This window comes from Varroa destructor, unplaced genomic scaffold (assembly GCF_002443255.2).
Source record: "Varroa destructor unplaced genomic scaffold, Vdes_3.0 BEIS01000006.1, whole genome shotgun sequence".
NCBI lineage: Eukaryota > Metazoa > Arthropoda > Arachnida > Mesostigmata > Varroidae > Varroa > Varroa destructor.
The window spans coordinates 20,035,043-20,059,621 of record NW_019211459.1 but is presented as its reverse complement, the minus strand read 5'-3'; the positions used below and the strand labels follow the sequence as shown (position 1 = coordinate 20,059,621).

The window sequence follows — 24,579 nt, the reverse complement described above, 5'->3', positions numbered from 1 at the left end:
CTATATCGATTGCAGGCCGAACAAAAAAAGGAGCTCTACTGCGTGACACACATAAATATTTCGAATTTCACATCCAGTATTGGTGATCAAGTACACACATCTCCTAGTACATGCATAGATAACTTGTTCACAACGGACTTACTTTAAAATGTATAGCGTCGTACTCCGTTCAAGTAACTGTAAAACTGTCAATTCAAGCAAGCAGTGCAGCTGCAGTGATCTTTTTTTATTCATGAACAACGAGTGGAACCACTAGATCTTGGTCACTGGTGGTTATCAGTAGCGGTATTATTCAACGTTGTTAGGTTGTCTTATATTAGAGGTAAACAGCTCGGACTTTTATAACTATTGTTTATTATCAGACAATTGTCATCTGGTGCTAAAGTGCCTTGAGAAAATGTTCATTGCGCCAAATGACACGCAGGCTTAGAACCGAAATAGGAAATTTGTGACATACCTCCTGTGAATCTTAGTTTGTGGAAGCTCAAATGATGATGTTTTCAACGCAATAAACTTTACTCGGAGAATCCGTGGGTACAAATCGCAGTGCGGTTTTGAACGAGACTTTGCGTTCTCTAGTGCAAACATAGTCAAATCGGCTCACCCCTAAACAAACCATCTGAAACTGGAGCCCATTCGAGACATAATAAAATTGGTGTTATAGAGTACAGAATACATCAACCCTAATTACAGCCTAGAGGAAAACTCGAATAAAACAAGACCAGCTACGATAGGGGAAATGCCGACAGGCTTCATTTCCATTGTATATAATAAGCTGAATAAACTTGAATTTGCGGCCTTCACCAATTAAATAATTGGAACCGCTTCAGTGTAAAAACCCAGGCAAACTCAGTAACACGACCATGACAATCCCAATGCTGTTCTCTTCGGACTAACTTAAGTAAGATTAGGATAAGATGAACCTAAATAATACATAAGTTTAAAGTGAACGCGAAACGATCCGTTCATGTGATTGTGATCCGTGACGTTTTATGTTTCTTCCTCTAGGTATCACCCTAAGCAGTTCGAAAGAAAACCTTCCAGGTAGAGACAACACAGTCTTCTTTGTTGACAACCCTAGACGTAAATGTAGCCAAATCAAGTCCATAGCGTGACGAATACTCCAACAAAAAATTCTTGGATGGAAAAAATTCCAACCTTTTTTACACGTTGTTTTAGTAAACTATCTTCAGAAATCAAAATCCTTATCTTATCAAAATCGGCACTAAGGATCGCTGAAGTGAATAAAGAAAAGTATTTATTTAAAGCATTGAAGTTTAATGCAAACGTTATTAAATATCTATAAATGATTGCTTAATAGAAAACTATTATAAGACATCACCTTAACTAGTATAACCCTGTATCGTTTTTATAAAAACGAAGCTGGGTATTATTAATCTGAAAGCTTGAGCACCTTCCTTTACACTAATATCATCATTTCTTCAAATCCCAGCTTCTTTAAATGTTGTTAACTTTTGTTAGGGGGATGAATTCTTGCCCAATTATGCCCAGTCTCTCGTACCAGTCTCCAGCACAGCCCGGAGTCGCACCAAGAAGTTTGTGGGAACTGACATTTGTGACCCCCTGTTCTACTGCGGTTGTTATGTTTCGTAGCAGTAGCAGTTCAATGTACGGAACATGGCAGGGAAACACTTCGACTAAGATAATTAAGCAGATGGATTCATTTGGCATACATACTCATACTTCGTACTCAATTGAACTTGCCCGTCATTGAACTTTGGGAAGTTATTTCTTCGAATATATTCTCGATTATGTTGATATCAATAGATCGACTTAATCTAATTGCGCAATGCTTGCTTTTACTAGACGAATATCTAGACTAAAAATGTAGACAGAAGTAATAATTCAATAATAGCGTGTTTCCCGATTAAACGTAGGGTAACTAGGTTCGACATTAAGGGTAAACGAATTTCCTAATATCGATACTGGACGTGAAATTATAAAAAAAAAAACTTTGATTCCGCCAGGCTTATACATCTTATGCCTGATGTCCTGCAACAAAGAAATTAAGGTGTGTATTTAGAAAGTGAAAATACTTCTCAGCTGCAGTAATGATTTTTCATTCTATTTGATTAATTGGTTAAAAGTGTTGTATGCTATAATCTATGCAGGTGTTTCTTAAGTCTGCTCAAAGTAGAAACCACGTCCACAAAATATCCAGTCTATGTCTAAGATTATCAGTAACCCTGATTTATTTGAAAAAATTTCCATGTTGGAAAAATAACTATGGGGCTAAGGGAGCACGTTTTATGTCTTTCATTATAGTGAAGTCCAAAACACTCCACAGCCGGACGCTAGGAGATGCTCCAAACGGAGGGTTGGCCAAGGACCAGAAACCTAGTTCAACTTCTCTAATGATTAGCAGCAACACTGTAAAAGGAACAAAGCAGCTTCGAAAGCTAAAATTTACGCAGTAGCCATCCCACCCCGAGCACTGTTATTACATAGGAATGACGAGCAGTTCGAACTTAGCTTTGACGAAAGTAGAGATAGCAAAATACGTTTTCGTCCCATAGACCTCGTCGAGAAGCGGACTTCTTGTATTCTAGTTTGATTCGCTTCAGACTATAAATAATGGTCCTCTGGTTGAGTTAGAGAAAACTCAACCAGAGGACCATTATCCCATTTTCGCCGAGCGTCAGTCAGTCAGTTCTCTTATTTTTGTTACGATCAACTGGTTTGCGGATGTGTTTTATCATCGGCGGCCTCATCCTCCCTACCCGGCTGGCTGGGGCCATTTGGCTAGCCACGTGCGGTTTGTGCACGCTTATGCCCTTTTCGGCGGGGTTTCGCCCTCTCTCTCGGGGTCCCCTCAGGGGCCGCTTCTGGCGCCCTCGACTACTCCGCCGCCATCTTGCTTAGCGCTGTATGAGGAAAGCTGCTGGCTACAGCCAGTCGGTGGTAACTCGAAGCCAAATAACTAGTAAATACCAAACCAAGCAGGAAATTGTCAACGGGATAGATGCTGCTAGTGTTTTTTAAAGTGTTAGTGGCGGCCACGAACGAGTGACGCAGACTTCTTGCGAAGGCCAAGAGATACATTGGTGCGCGTTCCAGTGGGGAACAGCCTGGTGAGGTCGGTGTGGCGAACAAACGATCGCCAGAAGTCGCTTGGCTGCAAGACAGAAGCTACTGCTTGGGTCATTGCATTTTGTGTTGCCCTTCGCTTTTCATAGACCGTAAACACCTTCCAACCTCTTAACATTTATTTTCTACTGACACCTGACTGGATAAATTGATCAACCTCGAATGGCTTATTATTTTTGTAGCTCTATGCATAAAGCAAGCCTTTTTTCACAGGATTTTCTTGAATTAGGAGTCAGAGGGTCAGAATTACATTGGCCACTTCATGCAGTGTGTTGTTCATGATGAACGTTTTCTGCAACTATGGCCGATTTCCGACTGAAAAAAAAAAGAAACACAGAATGCATTTGTAATAGCTACTAGATACACGAAATTTTATGGTTTCGGTTTACATAGAGTTTACAGCAGTACAAATTGTTTATGTGTATACGAGTAGAACTGCGCCAAATAGGTTCGACTGCTCGAAGATTTTTTTTCTTGTGCCATACCGTGAACCGAATCAGTCGCTTCACCACGTAAAAGCATCAGGTGACATACATCACTTTCTCATCCTCGTCGCACTCCCTCCCTTTCTCCTCTTTGTATAAATACTTAACTGTGAGTTATATCTTATTGATATAGTATTCTATAATAGCCTTCTGGTTTCTCAGATACCTCAACGGGTCTGAAGAATCATTTCAACGATGGAACGTTGTGTAGTCAAAGCCTACAGCAATGTTGACGTACAAGGAAGCTCTGATAAACAATTTGATTTGCTAATTTCCACTTGTATTTTTTCCACTATACCGTACGTGCCGTAAAAGACGTCGCCGTACATATTCTTCGCAAACGATGTCCCCAACATATGATGACTGCGTTTCCACGCATGCTCACAGTATTTTCAGCGATTGGATACAGCCGCAACTGACCATTGCTAGTCCAGCGGTGCAGGATATTCGTATATGTTTCGTTATATCTGGTCATAAAGTCGTGTTAGCCCAGCCCACTTCATCCCTGTGTCCGCTCATTCTGCGGAGCCATCTTAGATTTCACATACGTGGCCACTTCCCCTTTCTACTAGCACCTTCATGACCTATTACAGCTAATTGACTTCCGGCGTTTGACAGGCCTTCGGCGGCATGTTTCAGGCCCTGTATCTTTTGCATGCTTTGGGCCACTTGTGTCCTGCTTGTTTTGCGTGCATGTCAAGATCTCCTTTTCCGCAAGTGAGGAGAACGGACCAAACTCCGTTAGCCTCCCTTTACGACTTCCCGTCATATATTTTCTGGTCTTGTTTACAGCTCCTGACCCGTACCGTTCACGAAGCTAAATAGCAGTTATCTCTGTCACGTTCTGTGTCACTAGAAAAAACGTGCGCAAAGTGCTTCCGGGTGCGTGGGGATCTCGGCCTCGTTTGTGAGGCCACAGGACGATCTTTAGGCGGCCATGGGCAGCTTCATTCTGCGTCAGCTGCTCGAACGTTTCACTTCTTCAACAGAAGCCAAATACAATCCGGCCACACTTCGCAGCGAACAGGTATTTACTACCAGTGCGTCCTGACGTCCGTAGACGAAATGTAGGAAAGCATTTGCGTTAGGTCGGGAACGGAGGCAGCCAAATTTTATATCTCGATCGCTTTTCACAACGGAGCCTTTCCTCTGGACATGATTGGGGAGGGGGAGTAGGCCTCAATGTAGATGCTGGTAATTGTAACTAATCGGATCGTGGCATAGGTTGTTTGGCATTAAATAATGAACACTGTTTTCTAGAACTCAGGATTATTTGTACGCTTTGTTCGTCTACCAAAATTCCTATCTAGATAAATTATGCAGGTCAAATGTTTCGCCTATGTCCGCTGTAAATAAATCTAACAGTCGATCGATATAATTGAAAACGCATCACAAGGTAAACCATTGTGTTAATTAAAGATCTCGTAAAACATACTAAATGTTGAAGAATAGGAGCGGTGAGCAGCTAATCGTGTCATAACTTTATTTAGGTATTATATTAATTACGGTAGAGGATAACGGTTTGAACAGTGTCAGAGAATACCACCGTGCTTTGTATTCGAGCGTAGTTGGCTTATTTGTAGACATTGCTAAATATCTTATCCTTTCAGAAATCATATAATATTTAAATTACCCTATGGGGAAAAAGCATGATTCTTATTAACATTATTATTACTATTGTAGGAAGTTGGAGTTGGCCTTAGCTTCTTTTTGCCCCTGTCGGTAGAGCTTTGCTCCCTTATTATTTTCAGTCGGCTTAGGTATATAGGTACATAATTCCTTAACGTCTACACTGTGGCCGTACCGCGCGGTGATGGCGGCCTAACATTTCCTTGAAATTATGTCAAGTCCCCGCCCCTCTGTCGATCGATAGATAGGGCGCTAGACTTAAACAGTTACTTTGAGATATTATCACCTTCTATTAGTTTTCTACAAACGTTGACAATATGCTTGGATCGTCCGTTGTGACTTTGTAGAGTTGCATTTTCTGTTGTTCCTTTTTATAACATGATGCGCAATATCAAATTATGTTTAAATATGAACGATATCTCTCAAATGTCGCGAAATTTGTTCAAGGTAAAAAAAATACAAATTTTACATGTTAGAATACGCATCTTGTGAGTCAGGCCTGTAAACGGTCTATGTTGTCGGTGCGCTTCTTAAAATTTACGCGTCAATACCGCAGTTTCGGTAAAATTAGAAGCTTGTAATGAAGTTATATGTAAAAGCAGAAAATTCGATAATAAACATCCTAATCGACTAAAGATCGACAGTAGTAGCTCTTCATCGATTTTGTAAGTGTGGGGTCATTAAGGGCAGAGATCGGCTACTACGGCAGCTTCTATAAACAAATATCGCCATATAATTTTTTCGTGTTTAGATAGGTTATTCGCAGAGTCCACCCTATTTACATCACATATTTATAATATAAGATTTGTCAAATGGGTACTACAATAGAACACAAAAATAATACCACAAACGTTTGTTTATACTTTAATGTTATTTTCTCTGACTGTACTGTTTTTTTTTTTGCAAGACCTTTGTATGTGAATGAAAAATTTTTGTAAACCAAAGCAATATATTGTCGAAGATGTGGTCTTCAGGCCGAAATAAAGCTTTTATAATAAAATTTTTAGCCGGTTTGGTAGACGAATTTCCTTAACGATAAAAATCCCAAGAGATAATGGCTTTCTTTACCATTAAAAATAATACGGATTTTTCCCTACTCCGATTACAAGGCAATATAGCTAGAGTTAGAGGGAAGGCAGATTAGACTCTAATCAGATCCCAAATTACGGTTAAATTGGATCTTTTTGCGAAGTAATGTTCACTCTCAGTAGATCGTATTGTATACCTATTTTTATGTACGTTATTTTAGTTTTATAGAACTGTACACCTTATAAACCCTATTGTGGACGTTATTGACTAGAGCCGAACAGCAGTATTAACGGAAACCAGTGCTAACATTGCAGATTAGTATTAGTTTTTTTTACAGATCTTGAATAAATCTGCAATACGTGAACCCCGCCGTTATTTTATAAAAATATTCCTATATTATGGTACTCGATCAGCTTCTTACTAACACAAACAGTGTGTGCACCGCGCACACGTAAGCTAGATAAGCCATTCTAACAAGATATCTGCAAGGATCGGTGTTGCCCAGAAACGCTTCTATCCCGACACACAAGTAAACACGACGCTTTACATTACACTGACTTCAGCCATAATCCCGAGTTAAGAATGAGCCGGGAATGAAATCGATTCAATGTACTTAAGGTTGTACTTAACTTGACAAATGGAGAAAAACCCATTTGTAAAGTCGTGGTCACTAGATCTCTCTAGCGACTATCTAATTCTATGCTTCAACTGATTTTAGGACCGAATATTAAGTGCATATTGATGAAAAGGTTATTTCTGATGACTCTGACTTGATCATCTTTTGGCGCTCGGAAACGGGGCAACGTATATCCGTACGAGCAAGAGTACACTCTAAGATTCGCTATTGTATATAGGAGTTTTCCATCATCTTAAAACAACTCTATCCTGTTTGGTTAAAAAAAGGAGATATTTATTTAGAGTTTCATATCCTACACCGCAACGAGCACAGTGACATGTGACATAAAGTACACACCTGGACATAAAGGAAATTTCTGGTGGGGTATCGAGTATAGCTCATTCAGTTCTGTTCTCAACGAATCTTCGTCATGCTTTATTATCTCGAGGTAAAAGACAACCATAGAGTGATTTGTTAAGCTAACCATTTATTAAGCGAGTGACGTTCAGCTGTAATGTGCAATTACGAGACGCTGCCTGTAACCATATTTCCCTTTAGCAATCATGAGATCAACAATCATACATTGAACCGAAACACATCTATATAAAATGGTTCGAAAAAAAAACAAAAAAAAAAACACTTGTATCCAAACTTGTGAACGTCCTTCATTTTCTAATAACTCCTGCTTTGAAAATGTTCGTCTGTACTTAGACTATAGCAAATATGATGGCATCTTTGTTTCCCCAAAAGACCTAATTTTAGCATTGGGTTTAAAGCTCATTTTGCACCCAAAGGACATTCGCGTAGCCATGCCTTGATATATAATAGACCGTGGCGTGATCATACACTTATGCTTTTCTCAAAAATTTTCCTACAGATTTTATATAATTTCCCGTCTACAACGTAGATTGAAGATAGAAACCTGAATGATAAACACGGACACGTTAAAAAGTCCTCCTTAAGGTAAAGACATTAAGAAGCAATCTTTTAATTATCCAATAATAAAATATACTATTATAAGGCTTGAAGAGAGAAAAGTACTACGCATACGGGATGATGCAAGACGCGATAATCGTATATGACGTAGAAGACTTCCAATGCTACTCATTTAATAATATCGGCTCCAAAAAAAAGCCAATTTTAGCCAGTCTTCGAAGCTAGCTGCCGAAGAAGTTGTTTTACTGCTGTTTTACTGCTCAGCTCAATTGTGCAAGTAGGCCACGCAAACTTAAATTAAATAATAAAAAAAACATAGAAATTATATCTTTGAAGGAAGACGTTTGCAGTTTGCAGAAGTCTAATAGATAATAGTGGGATAAGTATTTGTTAAGTGTTACTAGTTGGTCCAGATATTCGTGCGCTAACTTAATCCACACATCAGCCTAACTTCATTTGTCCAATGTACGCCAAAGCCCAGTTATTGCTTCAGTTAGTTTTCCCAAATTAGACATATGCGTGGGGCGTTAGCTCAGACAACTCTGTTATTTTCCCTTTTAAAGCTACTCTGTCTAAGGGAGAGTTTAATGCAGCTGCCATAACTTAGCCTATAAAACCATCCTCGTGAGTGTTGTTTTTATGTGTCATTGCGACAGTTTCCACGTAAGTTATTGCATTGGTCAAGGAAATCGTTTACGTCGTTGCGTCTGTTTCGTTACATAATTCGATTCGTTATTTTCGTCTTACTCAGTCTATTTAATTGTGCTGATTTAGTGCTATTGGTTCTTGGAGTATTCGTTTGGGGAGTGGTTAGTCCCAACAGAAAAAAAGTTTCCGAAGACCGTATACGTAAGTTTCATTATTTTGCAGTTGTCCAGTTTCTGTCTAACAGTTATCTGTGGTCCTGTCCTCTTTTAACCATTACGTTAATAAAAACAATGAAGTATACGCAAATACCAAAAAATTCCCGATAGCATCTAGGTTCTGACATTTCAAGTACAACAAACGCCCTTATACAACTGATAACATACGAGAATATAGGAAAAACTGAAATTATCAATACTGACCTCGAAGCGTTTCTTCAAATCCATGACTTTACACCAAACACAGAAACAGTACAACCGTTACCATTATTGTTCAATGACTACCAAGGTTCTGGATTATTTACTTTTTATATAGTCCATTGATTGTCTGTTCTATTTGTCATGTTTGGTGTAGATCGGCGGAGCGTCAGCAGCCATTCTTCCGGCAGGCGATGATGAGATCGCTCGTGGGGCTCAAATCCGTGCCGCTAAGCAGAATTCGCCTCATAGTAGTCGACGACGGCTTCTGCAACGTCTTCTTCAAGTTAAAAATGTCCACAAGCTCTTTCATACTTCGAGACGACGGAGTAGGTTCCACAACTCCCGTCATTTGGGTACGTTGCTCATACCACAAGATGCTAAGTAGAGTCATCGATATCCATAATTGCATTACTCTTCTTGGTCATGTACGACAGGGGCACTTTGAAATGTTCTACCTTTTTATTTTAGCAAAAGTTAAGTTTTGCAGAAATTTCATTTGGTAATATCAAAAAAGTGTAAAGCGCACATTTTATTTTATTATTATTATTATTATTATTATTATATTTCAACACAAAACGTTTATAATAAATAGATAGATATTTAATAATAGTTTGCTCATTAATTTTATCAGCCTCTATCATATATACGTTTGTCTCTCAGTGTTTGTGACACTGTAGATGCAGTTGCGGGGATCTCTGATATAGCGTCTGAGACAGCCAAATACGATTATTTTTATTATCTTGTTTGTAGTAATAAATCCATATGATCACTCGTACGGCTTGTTTTTTGTGTGATTTTTCTATAACATTTTTAAATGCACCTGCAATAGATTCTTCCAAATTTCCATTGCCATCTCTCGTTAGTACGAAGTGATCGTAATGAGCTGCTGATGAACGCTGTCCCGTCAAAAACTATCGAGCCTGTCACGATGAAGTCTAGCTTTTGTTTTGTTTTCTAGGAATCTTAGTTTAATAGAAGTCCTGAAGAGATACACCTAAAATAATGTTAATCTTGATTTCCAGTCCCAGCTCCTATAGCGACTACGCCTCGAAGGGACGTTCAAACAGAGCATAACGATCAGGTAAGAATCAATGAATATGAAGCATCCGCTTAATGAGTTGCCTTGACTCGCGGTCAAACGAATACGGGTAAAAAACCCTAGCGGTGGTTTTTTCGAATATTTCCGAATAGCTACCTGAACTCTCTCTCTCTCTCTCTCTCTCTCTCTCTCTCTCTCAAAGGGGTGACCTATGATCGAATACGTTAAGGAAATGTAGGAAGGACAACTGCAAACTAAATAATGCATTTATAGCCTTAGGTTTTAGTTGTGGTGTCCTCTATTGATTCCGTACAATATTCACAAGTTTGATAGTTACTGGGTCGATGTCTTATAACTCGAATTATTTAAAGTATGGTAGTGGGTAAACAATATTATACTAAGCTTCAGCAAATAATTAATAATAATGTCATGCATACGACTTGCTTGTAAATTTTATCCCTAAGGAAGTATGAGCTTTCATAACTTAAATCTCGAATATCTGCTGATTACGCTTTTTAGGCAAAAGGCGAATCTGACACGGAGCCCACACTCGATGAAGAATACGACGAACAAAACAAGGGAAAAGGCATTGAAAAGGAGCGCGAAGGTCTCTCTCAAAAAGATTTTCAGCTACGACAAACAACAAAACCGGAACAGCGACCGGCCACACCAAAGCACGACACGGCTCGTACGATTTCCGCAAATCAACCTAAACGCCACCCAGATATCGGCGACGAAATAGCATCCCACGACGAAACTGAAGATGCCCAATCAGATCCAGACGGAATTTCTATCGGGGCTCAGCAGACTGACGAAGGAACAATAAGCGGAAGCGGCGGGCTTCTTTCGCTGGCAGCCCGCAGCAAAGTGCAGCCGACGTCTACTGCCAAGACGCGGCGCGCCTTCCAGGAGACGATCAAACGGAATGAAGAAGTTCGAACGAAAAGGCTCATGAAGGAGCTCCGGGACATACAGAAGATCGTTGGTTCTCAGAAGTATCCGGTAAGCGACAATGTCCCCTTGAGAGCATTAATCTATAGGTGCGATAGCTTAACCGGTCGGTGTTTTTTCAGTATCGTTTTTTTCTTGTAGGACGTGCATCGTCCTACAATATTATATGGTTTTCGTTTGGACGACGCGTTGAATATGCAAACAGACGTATGATGGCCGCATGAGGTGACGGTCGTCGTTGTCCGTAATGGGAGTTGAGATGATCTTTCTACCCCTCAATCTAATATTTTTCGATTGCTCGTTTCCACTTTCCTTCTGCTTAGGCCTTTACAGTCGAGCTAATGGACAGCAATCTTTTCGAGTGGTATGTTCGGTTACATCAAGTGGACCCTGAAAGCGCCTTGGCGCGCGATATGCTCGAACTGGGTGTTCCGTGCGTCGAAATGTGCTTCGAATTTCCCGACAACTTCCCCTTTCTACCACCTTTCGTCCGAGTGCTATCACCGCACATAGAGAAGGGCTTCGTTATGGAAGGTGGCGCCATCTGTCTCGAACTGTTGACGCCGGCAGGATGGGCATCAGCATACACTGTTGAGGCTATTATTGTTCAGGTCACGGCGGCGTTGTCCAAAGGCCAGGCCCGCATCAACGTTCAACCGAAAGCGTCAAAACAGTTCTCTCGAAAACTGGCTGAAATGTCGTTTAAATCGCTCGTAAAAACCCACAACAAATACGGCTGGGTTACGCCGCCGAAGTCTGATGGTTGAGTTGAAGATATCAGGAAGCACACCGCAGTTTATGATCGCACCGTGGCACATTCATGAGATGAATATGTAGCATGAAGCGATACTTGACCATGGGCTGAAACGACGCTAGGACGACGTACGAGAAAATCTATTTGTGTGATCTTTGAGAGCGTTGAGCAAAAGCTATGTAAGCCTCGAAACAACGAGGTCGTTTTATATTAATGTCAGACAGTGCTATAAATGATCTCATGATAATGAAGATAACTTCATGTCGTGAACATAGCAACCTATTGATAAGTAAACAGAAACAAGCGAGCTCCCTATTGTTGATATATAAATACACGATCATTATTATTACTAGATGTTATTAAAAAAGTGACGTGTTCATCACAGCAGTGAAAGGACTGGTCCGAGTCTGTTTTGTTTGCTATCGAAGATTGACACATCTGTAAGATATGAGATACGCTCCGGTTCTTCATCGACCACGCCATTATTGTACAAAGCACATACAGCGATATTATATGTCATCTAGACATCTAAGAATATATAACATTATATGTACACTGAATTCAATTTTGGAATAGAAACGGTTGCGTTTGATAATGTGGGCCACGTTTAGGCCAAAAAGGAAATGTGGGGCAAATGGGCAGATATCTACCTGAGTGATCAGTGCTTTGCTGACACACGTTACGATTCATATTATGAGGTTTTCTTCCGTTTGCCGGGAGATAACCGGCAAATGATGGGCTACAACATGCCCGTCCGCTCTAATTTCGTTGCCAAAAAGGCGACGCCGTCTCCAGTTTAGTTATGGAATTTGTGTTTCAGATACGTTCTTACACTACCCACGCAATGGCATTTGTGCACTCGGCTAATAACAAAATACTAAATACAACAACAGTGATAATAACAAATGCAGACAGAATCAAAAAGCCGTCCTTAAAGTCCATCCAGAGCTTGTGCACACTGTTATTTATATATGCATTATATATAGTTTTTGGATAATTAATTATAATGATAACTATTACGTATCGTTATAGATTTGATGTTTATTACCATGACACTATCGTTCCGATGAATATGACACTGAGAGTTGTCCTGTCACCGACCTTCATATCTGTACGCATCTATAACACACGTGTATAAACATAGATAGAACGTTAAGCATCGAACGAATGTTAGAAATCCTTGGACAGATATGTTGTTCCTATTGTGGGTCCTTTTATAACAATGAAGGTGGTCTTTTCGTTATGTTCTGTTTTGCTGTCTAAGTTCGAAAAGAGTCGCCATCACTAAGCCACGTCTATTACGAAGCGGCAGCTGGGGGCTTATGAAGCTTCGGGGCGCAGCATATCAATTCCCTGTGTTAGGAAATGATACTATAGCGCAGGAACCGGCCAGCGGACTCGAAGTCGAAGATCACCCACCAGTTACTAGCATCACTTCGTTTACTACGCATGACGCCCGTTTCAGTGAAGATGAACATGGTGATCAATCACGACCTGTGTGAGCCCTAATACCGATATCGCTCTTGTGAGATGATCGAGAGGCCGCCTCATACGGTGATATTTATTTTAGTTTCATAGCGCTAACACACACACACACGTATATATACACGTTATATTGCTTAGAATTAACTATTTTATATAGAATGCATGTAGATTAATATAGGCGCCATTTGTTTTGCAAGTAACGATATATTTTTACCAGTGGCGACCTAAGTAAGTTCAATGTCATCTTGAATGCCGCTATTATATGGCCGTGACCACTTCTAAGTTGGAGATCGAGCGCTGATCGATCTTCTAGCTAGCAATAGTCAACTATATAAGCCAATGGGCTCATATATTTAGCTACTGGTATTATGTAAAACTACGCAAGAATCATCGTGCTAGAACCAACAGTCAATTGAGCGGTGCTGTTACGCATACAGAACAAGCCGAATACGTTGATCCTATGTAGTGTTACATCGTGTCAGATCTGATGTCAAAGCAAAAAACTAGATCTATTCTAGTACGGATCGGATAAAAAAAAGTAAGGACAAGTCGTTGTGTTTGTTACCTCACGACATTCAATGTACTCATAGATTCACGGACACGTTGGTGATTTGCCTTCATAAAACACTTGTTCTTAGTGCCACTTAGTTTTGTTATTCTATTCAGACTTTCGTCATTATTGTTATTGTTATCATCTTCTTATCAATGTTAATATCATCACGATGCTGCCAAATAGACTGTATCTTCACAGCACAAATGAATACCGCCTGAGTCGCTACGTGCTCAACAGTTCTCACGATGCTGCGTTTTACAGCGGTCCGTTCTGCTGTGCATTTGCTAATAAGACGAGTTTTTGGGTGGGCCTTTTCGCAGAATAGGGGGTGCGGCCTACGTAATACGACGGCACGTTATTTCCCACCGCATGTTAGTTGTCCATTGATAAGCGGCAAATGCGTTTCAAAGTGGGTCGTTAGTCGAATTCGTACCATTCTTGTTTCCGCTTTGTGCAGGTCACAATGTAATTAACTTTTAATTTTTCCTTGCAGTTTATTCTTAACGTATCCTGATCTCGATAGGTCCTTTTCCTTGACGCATTAAGCACACGATTACCGTTACGGGCAGCCAAAGGATCCACTTGTATGGGTTCTATCGAAAATGGAGGAACGTTGAATGAGCCGTTAATGAAAGCCTGTCTCCTGACAAAATCACTAGACATAACCAAGATCGGTGCCAGGAAAAGAGTTTCTAATGTGTTGAAGGTCCACTGACGAGGGGTCGGATGCAAATGTGCAGAAGGGCAATAACTCGCGGTGAATAAACTAGGTTATAAATTAAGTGGGCACAATTGCATTCTGGCCGCAACTTTTTTTTTGAAGATGTACTAAAATGTAATAAAATGAAGCAAAATACAAGAAGACGACAGTACTGCTAGTTATACATATGATCTTGAATATATGGTATAAATAAAAGGAGATACTAACATGAATTGTGCTGAGATAGCGTGTAGTAAACGCCGTGACCAATGATAGAACATCGACGGTTATTTTAGCCTATTTAGTGATACGACTGATAGTTATAATATACCAAAACTATAATTAAATCAACATAGGAAATAATTAGATACGAATAAGTTGCTGTTGCTTCGAATGACGTCTAAAAGCACCGAAAAGTATACGGAAGGAGCTGCCAAGTTGATTTCGGCTAAGGTCGTGATGTTGTCTACGGTCTATGTAAACTGTTGCCTGAATTAAAATAGATTACAGATTTCACTATTCCCGTACAGGGAAAAAGTAAAATGGTAATTCACAAAATAGAAAGGTAATAGGTAACGCCACCTCGTTTCTTGATCGACAGCTTTCAACGCACAGCTTCTTCTCAGATCAGATCTACAGTGGCGCACCTCTCGGAAGCAATAGCAGCAGCTCTGATATACGCGGTGTTCAGTAGCGGAAGGCAAATGTTTCTGAGGATGCATGAGTCTGTATCAATACGAAGTTAGCGATTACTGTCCAAGTCTGAAGTATATAAGGTACACTAATATAAGGTATATAAGGTAAGGATGAGGTTAAGGTAGAGAAAATGCAATCTGTTATAAACAAAGATCGGAACATAGATACGTAGATGAATCGATGATGTACGACAAGCGTGTAAAAACAGGACGGTAATGCGCTCAGCAAAAGATTGTGTTTTTATCGGGCAATGTACACCCAATCAAATAAACGAGTGCGAACCGCTAGTGCGTGTCGTCGAGTGATTTAGATTATTTTAAAGGCTCGATAACCGCAACAACAACCTCTGTATACCCTTGATGCAACTAGTCTATACCCACGGCCTTAATTTCAAATTAGGTTATATATTGACGACATTTGCGCCTACCTGGCGCCTTCGTGACGTCGACAATCTGTGTCGAACCCGCTCAATCGGCGAAGAAACAGAGAACTCAACGGCCGGAACACTTTATGCGATTCACATACATATAAAATGTTGTAAAGCGAAGAATGAACGGCCAAACGGAATAAATGATAGAACATTTTTAATTACTCAGCTAGTTGCAGTAATAACACTTGATTACACCCCGTTCACATAATATACTACGCCACCTAAATATATACAATTAACTGTGCCGAACATACAAACTAGACAAGAGCCACTTAAGCACTGAGCAAAGGTTTACGGCACGTAGAAAATCGGCAGTCACCTCCAAAATAAATCTAAGATTTTACAATTTGAAATGAGTCAAACACCTCAGCGATATAATAAGCCAGCGTACGCATACCGTAAAACATGATATGGCCTATAACACTCGTACGAATCAATTTCGTTTTAGATATTGAGTAGTACCTTATGTTGACTGTGACTTTGGGTTGTTTTTCCTCTTACTGAAACTGTCTTTGCCAGTCTGAATATTAGCTTTCCTCTCATTTAAACGAAGCCTTTTCCACCTGATCAGATAGTTTATTAATTACAAGCGTATGTACTGCATAAGAAGAAAGGGATTGTTACGTGATTCGTCGACAAGGGCCAATTCAGTGCTAAAGCCTCGAACGCCGTGTGCCTGGACAAAAACGAGGGCCTTGGCTTAAATAGTAATGTCGCGTTCTTTAACTTGTTGGACCTATACGCATCAACTAGGACCTTCGCAATTGATAGCCATATGACGTCTTTCAGAGTTTATATTTCCATTTCAATTTTAGACTCTACGCCCAAGCTGATTTTAATTTCAAGTCTAAATAAGGGGTTCGCGGCACTATACGAAGCGTATCTTGAGATGAGAGTAATTAGCAGAAGCAATGGCACGCTCTGCGCATCTGAATTCGGAGAAAATAATTGATATATTTTAATAGTGTTAACTAAGATAAAGGTTGTTTTTAGAAGATATGATGTCCTGCTTGTAACTGTATGCAGTTTTGAACAAGAACTTATCGCTGGGCTGTTGACTCAAATGGACACGGGGCAAAACGCAAGGACGACCCTCACCTGTATAGTGTTTATTCAGAAATAAAACCCAGATATATTACTAACGTTAGTGGTGTTAAATGTTAATATTGAAAATAACCAAAGCAGTAATTAAATAATAATCATAAACGTAATGATTCCGTTGTACAATAAAGTTCACTTTGGACGGATCAATCTGACAACGTATTCTAACTTTACCAATTAAAAATGTATCTTTCGATTATACGATGAATTAGCATTTTTACATTTTGTGCTCAAATGCTCGTAAAAAAAGGAACAAAACCAAGTTATCTCATCGCCCTTACATTATACTACGTAGTACTTTTGTCATCATATATTACTTGAAACATAACAATAGCTTGAATTTCGTAATGATGCTATTGGGGCATCCCCCTCCCCCGCCCCCGCCCCGCCTGAATTTCGTAATGATGCTACTGGGGCGGCCCCCCGGCCTGACATAGCTAAATTGTCCCTTGCTTTTAAGACTAGCAGCAAATTGTAATTATCGGTCAAAATGCTTTGAAAAAACTCACAGTAGAAATGATTTTCATGAACAATATATAACTTGCCCCCAAATGGAAAAAAACTGTAGCATTTGCTTAACTAGTGAAACGTCAGAGTTTGATTGATACATCCGAGCGCTTTATTAGAGCCAGTATCCAATAAAATTTCGCTAAATTTTATTGGAAACTGGCTTTATTGGAAACCTTGCTGGAAAATCTAAAGAGTTTACATCGTTAAATTATCACCAAACCCTTAGTTAGCCAAGCCGATAAGGTATTGCTAACACCGGTAAATGGCTTCTCTCGCTAGCTTAGCTTGATTTTTTTACGGGCCTACTTGCAGTAAGGTTTATGCCAGAATTCAATTTAGTGACCGATAGCATTTCACTGACTACAAGCAATCTACAGCTTCACAGGTAACAGCAGATTCTAACTATAGGAAATGTCAACTTTTGAATAGTTCATCGTAGAATTAACTTAAACCACTCCGTTAGTATTGTTAGACAATAGGTTGAGTAACTTCTCTTGTAGACTATGCAGTACTAGTGGATGGGTGTTAAGGTCGACATCGTCGTTTAAACGTGTTGAGCACAGTGCCGCTATCCCTGACCTCCTGATACACTTGTTTGTAGATAATATAATTGCATTCGTAAACTCGAAAGTATATTATCGGAAAAGTTTCGCGTTGAGATATATTTATCTTAAAAGTCGGACATATGAAAGAATCTTCCATGTTGATTCCAGAGGGCATTCAACTGATCTCCGATCTTGATACATTTGGGACTTGACGGGAACAGGACAAAGCTCGTTTTTCTGATTAATACAAAAACATCAAGTGCCTTAAGCATACTCTGATTTTGGGAAATAGATTGGACGTTTAATTCTTAAGACAGTTCTGTAACCCTATTTTGCTTAATCTAGCATATTGAAATTTTGGTCGAAAGAAAATATGGTCGTGTTTGCTAGTACACCCCAACGGGTTCGGCAAGACGTTTACACCTGATTCTTTAATGGCCATTAGACGTTCATTCTAGGGTAAGCTGCTTGTGAGATTGTGCCGAATGGTCGAATACATTTCCTTGGGACTATTTTTTTCTCCCATTGATGTAGGAAATTGTTCTTTTTTGACGATTTGTTCGATAAGCATCAGGAATTTTTAAGGCTTTCTGTATAAAACCCTACAAGGCAACTACAAACAGGCGTTTTTGTGCGACCTTTATAATCTAAGCGATCTGGGTATAAAATGTTGATTTTTGTAAAGCTTACTAAAATAGATAAAATACATCGGTACGGGAGCCAGGGATTGGATTAATTGAAATAGGCAAACTATAGTGTTTCATCGTATTCAGATCAATATTACAAGAACATTTCGACAGTAGACCAAGTTTACTTTGTTAGAATAGTGTTGATAATTTGGCTTTGTACTTACGAACGGCCTTATACGAGTCTAAACCCCTGTTATTTCCTTTTAAGTAAACATGCCACAATGTGCTCCAATTTTCAAAACTTTTCTGGACTCAAACGAGAGATGTACCTCCCGTAAGTACCGACCACTCACTTTAAAGGATTGGTAGAATAAAGAAATCCGACATTCGAATGCTTTGCAATTTAACGTGCGTAAAACAGCCAGGTTGCTGAACACAGCGCCGCAAACGCAGTCATGGGTTGGCGCTTAACCGACGAACTCGGCGTTCCTGTGCAAACACTTCAATGAGACTCTTTCTGATTGATGTATATATGTAGTTAATGTTAGGCGGACTGTGACGTCAACGATCCAGCTTAAGGTGACACGTTCTTCCGTATCAATGATCCGGCACGGGAGATAAATTAATTCAATTCGAAGCTTTTAATTTTGGTGTCTTTTTATACTCCATTTCTATAGAAGCAGCAAGGTTTGCGCGCTCGGCCTTCTAGCCGCACATTCTTCACGCGGTTCGTTACGGCATCCTACAAGGTCACTGGTCCCCTAGTATAAGCGTCGTCTGTATCGACTGAACCTGATACTGATGAGTTTTATTAAATAAAGAAGACCCGCGAAGAGTGAAGCCCGCGGATTCATCTAGTCTAAATATGTGCATGTTTTTTAAGATTGCACTTTTAAATCAAATTATAGAACTGGTGAAAGTCGTCAGATCATAGCCTTCATCTTTTGTGGTCGCTCTGTAATAAGCAAATAGGAAAAAAAGTGTATACTGAAAATAATACAAATCAATGCAGAAACAACGAAATCAGTTTCTAAACAAATAATTTTCATTTTAGAATTGCTAAAACTGGGCGCTTGTTCACATGTACTAAACGGAAGTTCGCGTAACGGTTGAAAGTAACCTGAGCATACAAAACAATGATAATCTAATTTTATATGGCATTATGTCTATAAGTAATATTTTATACGATTTATGCATTTATAAAGCGAAAAACATAACAAATTAAGCGTTTAGAAAAAAAAAACAAGGAAGAAATTTGTGTTGATTAGAGAAAGGGCTGGAACCTTTATACTCAGAAAAAAAAACATTTTTCCAAAGCACTGACCTTGACTATATATATATATATATATATATATAGTACTGAGATCGTAGATTAAATCTTTAGAAAGAAAAAAGCGCTCATTGATGTTTGGAGATATCAATTCAGTTATTAGTTTGAAAATAAGTCTTTATAACAGATACCTTCGAGGATCAATATTTGCAACTAAAATCAGCGTGTGTGGCAATTGGGGTATTAAATATATTGACGCATTGTACTAAAATTGATTTTGCTGTTAATTAAATAGTAATCTATGATGAAACAGCATTTTTCCATGTGCTATGCGTTTTGTGAGCCTGCATACGGTCTGCTTTGCCGTATCTTTACCGCTTGTTCATTTTACCCCATTACCGTAGTTGCTTACGCTCCTTAGTCAAACGTCGCAAGCCCGCTGCACTGCAGGCGAATGTCCGCTCTGCTACTCCCGCCCTGTTTTTCTACCGCAGCGAATCCTACTAAGCAACTTGGTTGCGCATACAACTATCCGCAACCTCCGGTAGTACTGATAGGCATACAGGTGCATGTTCCTATAACAACCTAAGCCGGTGTGCGATAGAACGCTCATTTGTTGCATACTCCTATACTCGTTGTAATCGTGCTATAGACTGCCATCTTGCTTTAGTCTGCTCTTTGTTTTTTGTCCCACTATCTGTAGCGCTTACTCATTTATATATATATATATATATATATATATATATATATATATATATATGTATACTAGCAGAAATACGCCTGCAGCATAACATGGGCAAACTGCTTATCTAGACAGTGTTCTCACATATCGGGCCACCCTCAATTATACTCATATTCTAGCCGCCTTTTCATCTGTTCGCCCTTCATCGTGTTGACCATTTCACTTTGAGGTCGGAAACTGTACCCTGCTAAGGAGGCACTGAGCTAAACAGAGAGTCAGAGAAGGCCAGCTCATTTCGTTTGTCTTAGCCTTAGACCGGGTAGCGGCGTCAGACATGCACCCAAACCAGTTTTGACAACCCCTAGCTATTCATCGAGCGATACATTGGCGAGGTTATGGCACCATCGTAACGACAGAGATAGTTGCTCCGATCTGGATCCGCGGGCCGCCGTAAGTCTCGAGCCGAGGACAGAGAGAACCGGGACGAAAAAAATACGAAAAAATCTTGGGATACTAGGCGCTGCTGTTCGTAGTAGCTCGTGCTACAGCTGAAGGCATCGTACTAACACTGACAGTCGTAATAAAAGGAATACGGTAGTCACTATGCTCAGCCACTCAGGCCTACAAAGAGGCTGAGGAAACACCTCGAGGGTGGTATAGAGGTGGGATGCCTGTGCTGATTGGCATTTTTTTGAGGATTTTTTTTCGTCGTCAACTGCCCACCATTGATGTCCATAGAGGCCATTAGGGTGGCCAACTTTCGAAAACAGCAGCAGCATCGACTAGATTTGCTTGTTTTTTTTTTTTAACAAGAAAAGCGCAGGGAACTTAGAAAATTGGGGAAATGCTGAAAGTGCTGTGAGGGTCGGCAATGGTTAATCGTGGAGTCGTGTTGACTAGGTAGTGAACTGAAATTATGATTTTTGTGTGTGAATGTCTTCATAGATAACAAATATCTATCGAAGATATGTTTCGAAAGAAATATTATCCAAAGAATGGATCTACAATATACTCCATTCAACAGATGCTTCTCGTACAATAAATTGCTAGCAGGAAAAACGAAAAACGCGTATTGTTATTTACCGCAGAACTGCAAACAGTTTTGCGACTATTATAAAAGTAAGTTTGCTTTTAAGTAAAAACAATTGTGAATACGAGTAGAAGTAGAAAACTTGAGAATGCTCTTTCGTTACTCTTGGATTGTTCGGTCCGAGTTTAAAAACAACCTTTTACTGCAGTTCTACTCATAATCTATAAAAGATTTTAAACCTTATGTTTTAGTTCAACGATTAAGCCTCATAACTGGGCTTCTGATCATGCTATCGATAAGTATCTAGCCAGGGATAGTGAAAAATCATAAGATTAATATGGAATTAATAGAAAAAATGTCTATACGAATATCTGTCCTCGATACAGGCACGCTAATTTCGGAAGAATAAGCATTTTGCCTTATCGCCTTAACGTACTATGTTAGATATTTGTCGAAGTGAGAGAAACGCAGGGAAATTAAAAATGTGCAACAAAGACTTGAACTAGCCTTTATATCGAAGGACGTTTCTTTGACTATTTAGCACTAATGCTGAAAGAAGGCAAAAAATAGCAGAACAACCTTACCGCTGTGATATTCTCTATAAAACGGACGTATTCGTTCGTTCCCATAAATAAGCGAATCTTGTTTAAGTCTTTCCCCCATTTCAAGTTCAGCTTATATTTCAACATCTAATATATTATATTTATTTGATAACAACCGTATCAGATAAAATTTAATGAACAGAGTCATCCACCTTTTTCACAAAAACGACATTTCTGTGGCTAACTATTAAGCTAACTATAGACTTGTTTATATGCACCCCAAATGCAATTCCTTTGTCCTCACGGTTGCTGTGCGTTTGTTCAGTTGCCCACCCAAACGGAGTCAGGTAGAGAGAGAAAGGAAGAGAAAGGCCTATAGGCAGCCTACGTTGCCTGTTGTTGCCGGGCCTTAGGCGGCTGGGTGGCTTGACTGGCTGCTGCAGTCTTTATAGTGGTTACGAATGTGTGCGTGGAGCTCCCCGGAGCGCTGGAGTTTGGGAGGAGCGCGCGATTTTTTCAGAATTTTTTCTCCGATGAGGGACGACGAGGGAGAGTACGAGGGTTAGCTACAAGCCAGAAGAGCTAGCGCCAAGCAATCGAGAGAGTGGGTGATCGGCCGAAGAGACCAGCGTCTGACCCTCCCGTTGTCTTTCATCCTTTGAGAATCCCCCGCGCCGGCGGCAACTCGGAAGGTGGCGGTGGCGGTTTAGCAGTAGCCTCGTCATCGCACTTTGGACTATCGCATCAACTGAGTTGCATAGATCTCGCTCATTTGGCTGGATGGTCGCAATGGCCAACGGCGGACCGAACTAGCCGCTTCGGCCCTCACCGTCAGCCGTAGTTAAGCGATTGCCCCACCTAAAACACGAATATACTACACAATTTTGTTCCTTCGAGTCGTTGAGGCAGATACTGCAAAATCAAGCCATCATGTTTTCTTTACCATATTACAAGTGCTACTTTGTTAAAACGAACGCAACGACTGCCGTAGAAGGCTGACGGGACGAAGTGCGTCATTATTAAGTGTGCATATGGTGGGTGCCGACGCCAAAAGGGCCCGCAGTTACGCGTGGCTGTAGGCGGAGGCGGGCAACACCATCACGACGGGGCGTTCGACGCGCTGGAGATCTGGATCTACGGAAAGCTTCTGACGTAGACGTGGAGCGGAGGTTCTCTACGGAGAATGTCCGAACGCAGCCAGGGTCCCGGTGGATCGAGTGCGAGGAGGGCACTCTAACCGTGCGCCTACGGTGAGTTGGCTGATATAAAATTGAAGCTAAGAAGTTTTAATTTTGAAAGATGTAGTTTGCCTATGCATCGTGTCATATTAGCAGTTTTGTCAACAGTGGCGCAGGATAAAAAACAGGTCCAGTACTGAGCGTACGCCATAAGTTGCTCTCGAGTGTGATGTCCAGGGCAGTAGATCATCGATAGACGAACACGTCGTCAAGATTAAGATTCGATGCGAAAACTAATATTATAGAGAAAACCTTAATAGATGGCACTCTTTAATCGAGTTTTTAAAAACTCGAAGGACCGTTTCGAATCAAAAGAACGACTCAGTCTTTACATTAAGCCTAAATCGTTATTCGTACGAGGTGACCTTACCCTGAATTCCAGAATACAGCATGTTTTTTTATCTTACGGACTTGACTGACTTTTTATCAATGTTTCAATCCATGAAATCAGAATCTGATTAAGTTTTTGGTACCTTGTGATTGCTTCTCGACCTTATATTGGTCTTAAGCCTAGCAAATAGCTATGCATGTTATTTGAACCATCATCCATATTTAGATGCTGACTAAACTGATGCTAGCTAGAGTAGTTAACGGTGTGACTTTTTTCCTACCATTTTTTCAACTTAGGGCTAATTACCCGGATAAATTCATAGAAACTCCGTATTGAAAAAAAATTATACCAGAGATTTGCGCCTGTGCTGCGATGTAGCAGAACTTTCAAGATGGCGGGTGCTTGTTTTCTAAAGGGGGCAAGCAGCATCAGGTCCACTTTTAACATACGCTATGAATGACTTAGAAAGCGTATGAACGACGAATACACTTATGGGTTGGCTCATGTGAGGTACACGTCGGGCGTTGGCATCGCAGTTCTATGCCAAGGATCGAGCTACCTCAGTATAAACAGAAATCACTCGGCAATCCTACTTCGAAAAGGCTGAGATGTCATCCTGTGGGTACATCGTCATTGTTATCAGCAGAATTGTGCTTGCCGAAACGGTCATAACATAGTGCAGACAACATAGTGCATCTACGTGTGCAACCGTCCTCGACTTAAAGCAACATCGATAACACCTATATGGGCGGTCAACTCAGTTCTACCTATTTGGGCCTCATCGGCTCAATGTGTTATTACCTTTCAAATTGTGAAGCTACTAAAGGTACAGATTCCACATGTTTACGTCACTTTGAAAATGTACATCATACTACCATTGTAAGTGGTAAGCACTTCATAAAAGTGACTTGAAGATAATGCAAACACTCGATTAGCGGCTGACTCATCCGTTTTTTGTTTTCGTGGCAACCGATACGATAAAGGCAAGTCTTTTAGATATTCTGATCTTTCACACCGTAGCACTGGAGCCACTGCCAAGTCAACTGGGCACTATTGGTTCTGGGTGGCAAAAAAAAAAATTTGCTGTTATACTTTGCCACCCAGAACACCGAGAGGCAACGTTGTAGGTTTAAATATATGTACTCAAAATCTGGGCTCTTACTAGGATTTACCTAGGCTGAAAATGTAGTAGTGTTTAATTATACACATGTATTTAAGTATTCTAC

At 40.2% G+C, this 24,579-nt stretch overlaps 1 protein-coding gene and 1 long non-coding RNA gene across 8 annotated transcripts in view; one reads left to right on the top strand and one right to left on the bottom strand.

Annotated features, from left to right (window-relative positions):
- Positions 1 to 24,579, bottom strand: part of LOC111253305 (uncharacterized) — a 40,313-nt gene that overhangs the window by 15,520 nt on the left and 214 nt on the right. The window contains exon 2 of the long non-coding RNA XR_015330416.1: positions 458 to 625. This is a non-coding gene — a long non-coding RNA (uncharacterized LOC111253305). The remainder of the gene's footprint in view (positions 1 to 457; positions 626 to 24,579) is intronic.
- LOC111253304 (uncharacterized) lies at positions 2,766 to 16,742 on the top strand. 7 transcript variants are annotated; one of them, XR_015330415.1, is made up of 7 exons: positions 2,767 to 3,097; positions 4,386 to 4,620; positions 9,022 to 9,220; positions 9,890 to 9,948; positions 10,426 to 10,908; positions 11,181 to 13,165; positions 14,143 to 16,742. XR_015330415.1 is itself a non-coding variant. In XM_086993258.1 (6 exons), exons 2-6 carry the CDS (start codon positions 4,531 to 4,533, stop codon positions 12,897 to 12,899), a joined length of 855 nt encoding a protein of 284 aa, XP_086849384.1. In that variant the 5' UTR covers positions 2,766 to 3,097; positions 4,386 to 4,530; the 3' UTR covers positions 12,900 to 16,739. The 7 variants fall into 7 exon arrangements, 5 of the variants coding, with proteins under 5 accessions (XP_086849384.1, XP_022668252.1, XP_022668251.1 ...); XR_015330414.1 differs by having other exon boundaries at positions 11,181 to 11,790; positions 12,876 to 16,740; XM_086993258.1 differs by having other exon boundaries at positions 2,766 to 3,097; positions 12,876 to 16,739.

Bases quoted from the DNA above. Each gene is read 5' to 3' on its own strand.
- LOC111253304 (XM_022812517.2), top strand. From the start codon at position 4,531: ATGGGCAGCTTCATTCTGCGTCAGCTGCTCGAACGTTTCACTTCTTCA. The intron at 4,621-9,021 runs GTATTTACTACC...TGTTTGGTGTAG, and splicing joins CCACACTTCGCAGCGAACAG to ATCGGCGGAGCGTCAGCAGC. The intron at 10,909-11,180 runs GTAAGCGACAAT...CCTTCTGCTTAG, and splicing joins TTGGTTCTCAGAAGTATCCG to GCCTTTACAGTCGAGCTAAT.